Source organism: Semicossyphus pulcher, unplaced genomic scaffold (assembly GCF_022749685.1).
Source record: "Semicossyphus pulcher isolate SPU_LCO1_2020_fin unplaced genomic scaffold, fSemPul1.0.p SCAF_9, whole genome shotgun sequence".
Lineage (NCBI taxonomy): Eukaryota > Metazoa > Chordata > Actinopteri > Labriformes > Labridae > Semicossyphus > Semicossyphus pulcher.
Window position 1 is genome coordinate 13,199,741 of NW_027211770.1, and position 11,559 is coordinate 13,211,299.

At 41.4% G+C, this 11,559-nt stretch overlaps 1 protein-coding gene across 1 annotated transcript; it reads right to left on the reverse strand.

Annotated features, from left to right (window-relative positions):
• Positions 1 to 5,356: 5,356 nt before the first annotated feature.
• On the reverse strand, positions 5,357 to 11,296 carry LOC138583823 (uncharacterized). The gene is made up of 12 exons (XM_069655833.1): positions 11,282 to 11,296; positions 9,736 to 9,797; positions 9,246 to 9,528; positions 8,878 to 9,041; positions 8,434 to 8,716; positions 8,070 to 8,233; positions 7,626 to 7,908; positions 7,258 to 7,421; positions 6,814 to 7,096; positions 6,450 to 6,613; positions 6,006 to 6,288; positions 5,357 to 5,830 (listed from the first exon to the last, which is right to left on the reverse strand). Exons 2-12 carry the CDS (start codon positions 9,794 to 9,796, stop codon positions 5,647 to 5,649), a joined length of 2,316 nt encoding a protein of 771 aa, XP_069511934.1. The 5' UTR covers position 9,797; positions 11,282 to 11,296; the 3' UTR covers positions 5,357 to 5,646.
• Positions 11,297 to 11,559: the final 263 nt, after the last annotated feature.

The window sequence follows — 11,559 nt, forward strand, 5'->3', positions numbered from 1 at the left end:
TTTTTTGTCAATTCAGGCTGTTGAAAGGCAGTGTCATTTATTCCCACATGGATCATGATTCTTTGGATGGAGGCAGCAGACATGGAAGTTTCAAGAGGATGTCAGGGACCATAGCTGCAGGAAAACAATGGGTTGCAGCGTTAAAGAAACGAATGTTCCTGATTATGGAATCCCCGACAATCAACGTAGTCGGGGAGAAAAGGGGACGAGTAGAAGGAGTTGACAATGCAGGAGAGTTTGTCAATGCTGGCGGAGGAGGGGAGGGCGAGGGACAGACAGAGAGAGCGGCCGGAGCTCGCCGCAGCGCTGGTGTGTAATGCGGTTTAGAGCGGCGAGTCCTGGCGTGGGAGGAGAGCTCAGCAGTGTCTGGTGGACAGAACGGAAGCGGCCGGGCGGAGGGCGACTCACGGGTGGGAGGTGGAGGTGGAGGTGGAGGAGGAGGCTTGGACCCCGCAGCAAGGAGAGGGAAATCGTGCATGCCAAGGATACCATATTTATTCTCAAGATGGATGTTATGGCGAGGAGGTGCATGAGAAACGTGGCACCCTCTCCTGCTGCGAGCACCTGACCAGAGACCAGGGTTCGGGATGGGATGGAGTGGAGCTGGCCAGGGATTTTGGCTTAGCCCAGAGCCGTGACCAGGAGTCGTCAGGGTCGGTGGCTGGAGGAGGGGCGACAGCAGCAGGACAGTGAGCCATGGCATCATGAACTCTGATAGGCTAAGAGTGGTGTTTCCATGTGCTGGACCGAAGGTTATGGTGTCCATGAGTTTCTCAGCTTCTTGGATCTGGTACAGTGTAAAGATTCTTCCTTCCAGCTCTGCAATCTTATCGGCCAGGCGGGCGCAGCTGCCACAGCCGGACGGAGAGGTGAGTGGAGCCATGGGTATGTGGTGGCTTGGGAGCAGAAAAAGAGAGAAGAGGCCATTACAGGGCTAAAAGTGCATGCAGTATGACTTGGGTTTTTAGCCATCAGAGGTGGAAAGCAGTTGCGGACAGGGAGGACACAGGCACTTACACGCAGGGGCTCCTACACGGAGCCCACAGCGTTGATAGGGCTGAGCCTGGGACCACAGATAGGACGTCATTCAGCATTCAGCTGCAAAACTTACCGACACCGGTCCAACAAGTGGACCCGCTGCGGAGATTCGGCATCGCTCTACGGATTGTAGCTCTTCGGGGCGCCGGCGGCTGCAGTTCCCGTAGCGTTAGCTCCCAGAGCTAAGGGCTAAAAACAAGCCGGTGGTAATGCTAGCCTTGGCAGGCGGTCCGGGCTGGGAATCAAAGACCTTAAGATCTGAGAGCCCGATCGCTTGAACAGTTTAATATGCTGAAACGTGCGGATAAAAACAGTCAGGATCGAAAGGTGCAGTATAAAAGATGACTTGAAAACTAGGTAAAAACTAAGCAAAAATGTCAAAATTAGGGCAGAGCTCCTTGCAGGCACTCACAACGCCGGCGCATGCGTAGTCAATACATGTGATAATACTTGTTGATGTTGCCATCCCTCAGGAATTTGTTGCCATCCCTCAGGAATTTCTGGATCTGCGGGTGACGATCTGTCACTATGCAATCCAGGGTTACACCACGTTCTTCCAAGAGTGCAAGGCTCCGTTTCAGGCCCTCTTTCTCCAAATGTTAACTTCCACCAACTTTATTGCTCTGGTATAGAAGACAAGTAAGAGGGGGAAGGGGACGTGACATAATATGTAGATGTTATGATATCTGTAATATAAGAGGATAGGTTTCATTGGTTGAACTGTGGTTACACCTGCTTGTTTGCCTGAACAAAGCCAACTATTTTGTTTGGTTTTCATCTCATCAGGGCATAATGAATAGAGAATTCGTCATCATTTTTGTCATCAATACTTTTTCAATTTATGTTGTCTTCACAATTAAGCCATGAAATAAAATGACATCAGCAAATAGTTACCATCAGAAATGCCATCAGAAACATACATTCTCACTTACCCGCACTAGTTGTGTATCGATGACAGTGTTGCTCCTCAGGTCCATCAGCGAGTACCTACCATACCTGGCACAATGTCCTGAGAAAATACATTTAGAGAATAGAAATTCAACAAAATAAATTAGTCTTATTCAGCCAGAGGGTCAATTTGTATGACCATGTGTGAAAATAACCAAGCAATGTGATAAGAAAAGTACCTGGTGAGTCAGCCCTCATGTCACCACCAACAATAACGCTCTACTATTGACTGAGCCGCTGCAGCATGGCATTCTACTCCGTCTTCCATTTATGCACAATGGCTGGCTCAAGGTACGCCCTGGCATGTCTTCTGAATGTGTCATACCTGAACACAGTCAACTGCATTGCCCAAAATACAAAATATCAAATACAAAAACATTTGTATCATTTATCCAACTTACCTTTTTTGTATAATGGTATTTTTTGCTGACACACTTCTGAAGTGGAACATTAGCAGCATACACTTGGCATTAAAAATTATTAGCTGCTTTCTAAATACCTTTTCCAGCTTTACAAATGATGCCCCAGTGAAGTAGACGGTAGCAGAAGTGGGAGGTTCCCAGCCGGTGTTGTGCCCACAACAGGCTGATTCCTGGGGGCACCGCTGGTTAACTACAAGGAATGTACCCATTCTTCTTGTGGTGACATCACACACCCTCTGGCACACAGGGCAAACTTCAAACAGCTCCAGGAGGCAGGTCTCATACACAATGGCTCTCATTGATCAATCTTGCGTGAAAACGGGTGCAGATCTGAGCGCAGAATTGGTCTTATGACAGGACAAACGTGTGATTTATGAAACATTCGTATCTGACCAATCCCAGCGTACGATTGATCCGATCTTGATAAATGCGGCGGCTGAATTCGATCGTCATTAACATGTTACGCCCTTAAATATTCCTGGTTCGGAGGCCTCGCCCACTGAGGTCAAACATTGAGAGAAGAAACACTGGCAAGAAAAGAAACTTTTCCAAGATGGAAATCGGCATCCTCACATCTGAGGTGGAGCAAAACAAAGATGAGCTTTTTGGCAGTCTGAAAACTGGAATTGTAGGAGCTCATAAAACGCTGTGTGGAAGAGGATAACGGAGGCAGTCAACAGCGTTGCCTCACAGGAACGGACTTCGGCTGAGGTTTGATTAAAATTCTCAATAACTTACAAATTTCTTACAAATAATTAGGCTTACACATGTTAGATGCGTATACATTTTTATTGTATGTTTAAATGTTTCAGAGCCAGGCACCAGCAGTATGTCGGCCAGGTCTCCTCCCCAGAGCGGTCCCACTGAGCCAGACCCACAGCGTCAGGCTGCCGAGAGCGAGCGCGTGCCCTCTGCCCCCCGTGCTGCGCTGCCTCAGTTGTCGGCACACTTGAGGCAATAAATAACACATTAAAAGAAATTAACGAAACCTTAAAAAAGCCTTAATAAAATGTTTAAATGACTAAATGTTGTCCATTGTCTGTGTTTAGTATGCCTTTAGCCAATTTCACCTAAGAACTTCTAATCTACTTCATCACATTACTGATTAAATACTGCAGCGTGTTTGCAAAAGTTTAAGGTATACTTTACATTTTAAAAGCGATTGATGAGGCCCTGTCTCCTCCGTATAGCCCCCAGTGGAGGCTGTGCTGGCCACGGTTCCCGGGGCATTGGCTCCTCTGGCTGCGCTGGCACATCAAAAGGCACTCCATTTACCAATGCAATGTTGTGCAAAACTGAACAGGCCAAAACGATGTCGCACACTTTCTCTGGGGTATACAGCAGCGTTCCCCCCGCTGGTCCAAGACGGAGCCACCTACCCTTGAGCAACCCGAAGCAGCGCTCCATATGACCTGTGTGCGTGTGTGCGCACTGTTGAACCTGCGCTCAAAAACAATTGCACAATTTTACCATAGGCTATTTTGAGTTAATTTGCAAAAACAGATTTCTGCTTGTATTTATCATTATTTCAAAATTGCAATAATTAGTTGTCATGTTTAGGCTATTTAGCCTATCATATTTATTTTATTTTACAAAAAAAGTGGTATCAGTAAAAACGTGGGCTTTTAAAAAAAAATCATTTTGTTATATCCGTTTTAAGAATCCGTTTTGATCTGTTCTGAAAATGTGGCTGCTTATGCTTAGATGACAGCTGAGGTTTGTTTAATAATTATTTTCAGACTCCAGATTTTGCTGTGCTGCACCGCAAATCCACACTCACATTTGCGTACACGAGCTCAGACCTGACGTGAGATCTGATCATAGCTTTCGCTCACGTCCAAATTGATAAATGCCTAAGCTTGCTTGGAAATGGTCGTACGCACGGTTTTCTGCCGTACGTTCGTTTGATAAATGAGGGCCAATGTATTTTAGTATTGTCTGGATGGGAATAGAGGCTTCTCTATTTTCAGAAAATAAAGAACATCATGATATGTCAAATTCACTGACAAGAGATGAGCAAGACAAAAAGAAATGATCTGTTAAATGTGTAAGGGTAATATAGAATAATTTACGACATGTCTGTTGACTCTGTTAAAACAGTTACAGACTCCTCTGGGTCATATGTCGAGTCATGTGGTCCTGGAGCCACCATAGATGAGCTGCCCTCCCTAGGATCATCGTCATCCTCTTCCTCCTCCGTTATCTCCAAACGAGGCCTCTTGGACGTCATGCAAGGTTCTGCGGTGATAAATGGGACAGTGCCAACTGGGTCTGTCTGGCAGACAACATGTTGTACCTTTGCTACTGAATGAGATGTGAAACAATGTCTGCAGAAACAATGCAGACGCTTGCACTTTCCACATTCTGTGGATTGCTAGAGTGAAGGATGACTAAAGTATATTTGTATGAAGAAGGAAAAAAGTGTTTTTCACAACATGGGACCTTTTTAAGCAATATTTTAATGGCAATATTTCTATCACTGGGAAATAATGCTCAGTAAATCTTTAGTGGATCTGCCCCCCTGTTTGGTTCTGTTACAGGTCAGCTGGATTAGCAGGCTCTTTGCAAATGCCAAAGTGTGAATCTACCAGGATTTGAGATTAAACTTGTGTGAGCCACATGCTCTGCAAAATCTGTACAGCTATCTTTTTTTTTTTTACCGTAAAATGCGTTTCTTGCTGCAGTTGCTTTGGAGTCTCAACTGTTAAAACATGTCCACGTTTTATGCCTTGGTGATGTTTAATTCTGCTTTCAATTCTTTAAGAATTGGCAGGTTATTTAACTTTGGTGCTTGAAATTGCTTCCAGTGACTTCTAACATCATCATATAAAATCGCTTCTTTAACCCTTTTAAAATGTAATGGTGTCACATTAACTCTGAGAACATTTGAACTAATCCTCGTTTTTGAGAGAGAACACTCTTACACAAGTCAAATTAATTGCACAGGAGTGAAATTTATTTGAAGAAGCAGTACTTTCACTTGAATACATATAGTTTTCATTCCATCCTTTTCTAAGAAGACTTGACATAACTGCTCCAACAACAAAACAGTTGTAAACTGTGATACAAGTTATGTGAAATTCATGGAACTTGAAAGCAACATGACATCTTTCAAAAACTAAACTAATGTCAGTTAAAGCTTAACATAATGGCCATTGGCCATTGGTTGAGATATCTAATTAAAAGAAAAGAATCCGAAACATGCATTAGCTTAGTCAAAACAATACCAAGAATTGTTTCAGACTCTGTTGCAGGTGTGTCTCTTTACATTACCATCTGATGCAATCCCAGTCACTTCCACCTCACACAGAGTCAGATATTCAGCTCTTCCAGGAATCACAATGTTGACATAACGGCCTACCATTCCTTTACACTGAAAGGTTTTAGATACCCCAGGTCCGATGGATGTGATCGAAGCACATCTGAAGTAAAATAAATCAGAGAAGAATCTTGAGTCAAACAATGTCACCAGACAAATGCCTAGACCTCACCTACAGTTGTATTTAGGAAATGCCAATTAAAATTGCTGGAAAAAATATACGTTTCTGTTCAAAAAAATATCAAACAACAAATGTAAAGTCATCGAGCATAACGTACTTGGGATTAACGTTGCCATTGTCTTCAAGTGAATCTCCAATGCGGAGCTCGGCACCATTGAGTCTTTCGTGGCAACAATCCCTTCGGTTGGTGATGGTGACAGTATAGACCTTGTACTGCTTGAGAAGGTCCAGTCTCCACCATGGACTCATGTCTTTTTTGGTGTGGGTACAGGATCCCTGTCCCCAGTTGCTGGCACGATTTCCATCAATGGCCCTTTCAGGCACAGCTTTTAAGTACAAGGACGACTGAGCCACTTTCCCACCTCGAACAATACTGACACCTGGACAACAATATAAAATGTATTTTTAAAGATGGTTGAAGAAGTACAGGAAGTATTAACACCTTTGATCTGAACATAGGCTATTAGCATATTTGATTGAAGTTTCACTGTGACTATCTGTGCTTAGTTATCTAATTGACCCTTCGTATGGTTTAAGTCACCAGTTTGAGGAGTGTTTCCTGTAGGTTGACCCTTGACTTCCACCTCACACAGAGTCAGATATTCAGCTCTTCCAGGAATCACAATGTTGACATAACGGCCTACCATTCCTTTACACTGAAAGGTTTTAGATACCCCAGGTCCGATGGATGTGATCGAAGCACATCTGAAGTAAAAAAAAATCAGAGAAGAATCTTGAGTCAGTGTCACCAGACAAATGCCTAGAACTCACCAGCAGCTGTATTTGGGAAATAATAATGTAGAGTTGCAGGAAAAAATATAGGTTCTGTTAAAAAAATATCTTGCACACTCATGCTCAGTTCTGTAATCGACAGAACAAATGTAAAGTCATCCAGCATAACGTACTTGGGATTAGTATTGCCATTGTTATCAAGTGAATCTCCAATGCGGAGCTCGGCACCATGGAGTCTTTGGTGGCAACAATCCCTTCGGTTGGTGATGGTGACAGTATAGACCTTGTACTGCTTGAGAAGGTCCAGTCTCCACCATGGACTCATGTCTTTTTTGGTGTGGGTACAGGATCCCTGTCCCCAGTTGCTGGCACGATTTCCATCAATGGCCCTTTCAGGCACAGCGTTTCCGTACAAGGAGGATTGAGCCACTTTCCCACCTCGAGCAATACTGACACCTGGACAACAATATAAAATGTATTTTTAAAGATGGTTAAAGAAGTACAGGAAGTATTAACACCTTTGATCTGAACATAGGCTATTAGCATATTTAATTGAAGTTTCACTGTGACTATCTGTGCTTAGTTATCTAATTGACCCTTCGTATGGTTTAAGTTACCAGTTTGAGGAGTGTTTCCTGTAGGTTGACCCTTGACTTCCACCTCACACAGAGTCAGATATTCAGCTCTTCCAGGAATCACAATGTTGACATAACGGCCTACCATTCCTTTACACTGAAAGGTTTTAGATACCCCAGGTCCGATGGATGTGATCGAAGCACATCTGAAGTAAAACAAAATCAGAGAAGAATCTTGAGTCAAACAATGTCACCAGACAAATGCCTAGATCTCACCAGCAGCTGTATTTGGGAAATAATAATGTAGAGTTGCAGGAAAAAATATAGGTTCTGTTAAAAAAATATCTTGCACACTCATGCTCAGTTCTGTAATCAACAGAACAAATGTAAAGTCATCCAGCATAACGTACTTGGGATTAGTATTGCCATTGTTATCAAGTGAATCTCCAATGCGGAGCTCGGCACCATGGAGTCTTTGGTGGCAACAATCCCTTCGGTTGGTGATGGTGACAGTATAGACCTTGTACTGCTTGAGAAGGTCCAGTCTCCACCATGGACTCATGTCTTTTTTGGTGTGGGTACAGGATCCCTGTCCCCAGTTGCTGGCACGATTTCCATCAATGGCCCTTTCAGGCACAGCGTTTCCGTACAAGGAGGATTGAGCCACTTTCCCACCTCGAGCAATACTGACACCTGGACAACAATATAACATGTATTTTTAAAGATGGTTAAAGAAGTACAGGAAGTATTAACACCTTTGATCTGAACATAGGCTATTAGCATATTTAATTGAAGTTTCACTGTGACTATCTGTGCTTAGTTATCTAATTGACCCTTCGTATGGTTTAAGTCACCAGTTTGAGGAGTGTTTCCTGTAGGTTGACCCTTGACTTCCACCTCACACAGAGTCAGATATTCAGCTCTTCCAGGAATCACAATGTTGACATAACGGCCTACCATTCCTTTACACTGAAAGGTTTTAGATACCCCAGGTCCGATGGATGTGATCGAAGCACATCTGAAGTAAAAAAAAATCAGAGAAGAATCTTGAGTCAGTGTCACCAGACAAATGCCTAGAACTCACCAGCAGCTGTATTTGGGAAATAATAATGTAGAGTTGCAGGAAAAAATATAGGTTCTGTTAAAAAAATATCTTGCACACTCATGCTCAGTTCTGTAATCGACAGAACAAATGTAAAGTCATCCAGCATAACGTACTTGGGATTAGTATTGCCATTGTTATCAAGTGAATCTCCAATGCGGAGCTCGGCACCATGGAGTCTTTGGTGGCAACAATCCCTTCGGTTGGTGATGGTGACAGTATAGACCTTGTACTGCTTGAGAAGGTCCAGTCTCCACCATGGACTCATGTCTTTTTTGGTGTGGGTACAGGATCCCTGTCCCCAGTTGCTGGCACGATTTCCATCAATGGCCCTTTCAGGCACAGCGTTTCCGTACAAGGAGGATTGAGCCACTTTCCCACCTCGAGCAATACTGACACCTGGACAACAATATAAAATGTATTTTTAAAGATGGTTAAAGAAGTACAGGAAGTATTAACACCTTTGATCTGAACATAGGCTATTAGCATATTTAATTGAAGTTTCACTGTGACTATCTGTGCTTAGTTATCTAATTGACCCTTCGTATGGTTTAAGTTACCAGTTTGAGGAGTGTTTCCTGTAGGTTGACCCTTGACTTCCACCTCACACAGAGTCAGATATTCAGCTCTTCCAGGAATCACAATGTTGACATAACGGCCTACCATTCCTTTACACTGAAAGGTTTTAGATACCCCAGGTCCGATGGATGTGATCGAAGCACATCTGAAGTAAAACAAAATCAGAGAAGAATCTTGAGTCAAACAATGTCACCAGACAAATGCCTAGATCTCACCAGCAGCTGTATTTGGGAAATAATAATGTAGAGTTGCAGGAAAAAATATAGGTTCTGTTAAAAAAATATCTTGCACACTCATGCTCAGTTCTGTAATCAACAGAACAAATGTAAAGTCATCCAGCATAACGTACTTGGGATTAGTATTGCCATTGTTATCAAGTGAATCTCCAATGCGGAGCTCGGCACCATGGAGTCTTTGGTGGCAACAATCCCTTCGGTTGGTGATGGTGACAGTATAGACCTTGTACTGCTTGAGAAGGTCCAGTCTCCACCATGGACTCATGTCTTTTTTGGTGTGGGTACAGGATCCCTGTCCCCAGTTGCTGGCACGATTTCCATCAATGGCCCTTTCAGGCACAGCGTTTCCGTACAAGGAGGACTGAGCCACTTTCCCACCTCGAGCAATATTGGGACCTTGAAATTAAAAAATGTGATATTGAATATAGATATGAGAAAGACATTCATAAGTACATTTGCTGATTTGACCAATAACATGAAAGAAATGGCCCTTAGTACATTTGATGGACCTTTAACTGTGACTACACAGTGAAAAACATTTTATCCCAACTACTTTTGGAAATATCCACAATTTTATTGAAACATTTAAAATAATTATCTTACTCATTAGGCCACATGTCTGTCCTAGAACAGCCAACAATACAAAGACCACAGCTGGAGTCATCCTGTGGAGAAAATTTACCACAATTATGAATTAACACAATTCTGTCGGACACAGTCATATAACTTAAATCTTGATTTTAGAAACACCTTTCGAACACACACACACAGACACATACACATACACACACACACACACACACACACACAAATATACTCACAGTTTAGAAATCCAAATAGTTTTTCAAAAAAATGTTCGCTTTTAGATCCATTTTCATATGTACACGTTTCTGCGTACTGTTTTTGGTGCAACACATCTCCTCCTTGATAAAATATCCCACCAAACATCACATAATGTAATGTACATTATTACGATATTGCTGTTGTTACCATACCATATGGTATACCATATTATATTACACGATGCTATATTATACTATAATTGCAATCTTTTTCTATTATTCTAATTACCATAGAATAACGGTCATACCATCCTGTATTACCTCATTCTGCATACCATGTCACTTTATCCCACAACTGTCACTTTACTTATCTTATCTTGTATTTTTATATGTATCCCTCATATTTTTTATTTTCTATTTATCTATTCTTATTTTTTAAAACTTTATTCACTGTCTTGCTGCTTTGTCTTGGTACTGCGGTAACCCCTGAATTTCCTCCCTGGGGATCAATAAAGGAGCATCTTATCTTATCTTATCTTACATGCCTGGTCAATGTCTGGATGAGGATTGCAATGCAAAGCTTTTTTTAAGAGGTTAGAAATTCTAAAGTTCTCTAAATAATTGTCAGCATTTAACATTTTTATTACCAGTCATACTCCTCTTACTTATATCTATATTTTCGGCTGCCAGAAAATGTATGGCCTGCACCTGACTAATGCAATTTTACAATGGATCTTTTTGAATCCCACCGTCATCAAAAGAAAAAGAAGCCTCAATTTAAAAATGTGCATCTAATAATGGTCCAAATGTTAATCTATATTGAAAATTCTTGGTGTAAAAATACAAGTCAGAGGGCCATATAAAATTTGCTTTAATTACTGAAAATTGGAAAAAGTAAATAAATAAGTTTAATATAAAAATATTAAGAATTGTCTCACAAACTCTTCACCCTAGCTTTATCCATTCCCTTTAATACTAATGTGTAATGACTCAAATACAACACTGTTAATTGTTAAGAAAAAAGCTATTAACTATTAAATGAATTAAGTTCACTAAAACAACTTTTTATCACCAATAATGGGAGTAGTAGGCCCTGTATCAAACTCTCAATATTAATATCAATACAGTATATATGAATTTTTATGTGACCTTTGATGAGCAGATGGCATCCAATATTCTATCTCTTTCATATTGATAATCTCCTTTGAAACTGCATCATATTACAAATAATTACAGAGCTGTAATATAAAAGCTGTAATATACAGTTCTGCCGGAATTTGTTTATTCATTCCTAATAAGAAAAAAAAGACACATGGTAGAAAATAAAGAAACAACAAAGTTGATCAGTAGTTACACTAGAAACCTACCTTGGAACTCTTGACCACCTTGGACGCAGCTGTGATCTGTCAGTGTTCAAGCAAGCATTTTATACTTTTTTGTAGGTTGTTTTTAACCTGTTTGATTAGGTAACATCCTGTTAAAGTAAGTCCTGTCAAAGTAAGTCGTTTATGTTAGTATGTATAGCCAAAACTTGTTTAATTAGGTAAGTATGTATATGTATATTTACACATATGTACACAATGTATATTTGTGGACACACCCGAAGTATCAATATTATGTCTAGTCTTAAGCACACCTATTTGTG

Excerpts from the sequence above, each read along its gene's own strand:
- LOC138583823 (XM_069655833.1), bottom strand. The coding sequence starts at position 9,796 with ATGACTCCAGCTGTGGTCTTTGTATTGTTGGCTGTTCTAGGACAGACA. Across the intron at positions 7,422-7,625 it reads AATGGCAATACTAATCCCAA|ATGTGCTTCGATCACATCCA; the intron begins GTACGTTATGCT and ends GTTTTACTTCAG. Across the intron at positions 7,097-7,257 it reads AGGAAACACTCCTCAAACTG|GTGTCAGTATTGCTCGAGGT; the intron begins GTAACTTAAACC and ends ATTGTTGTCCAG.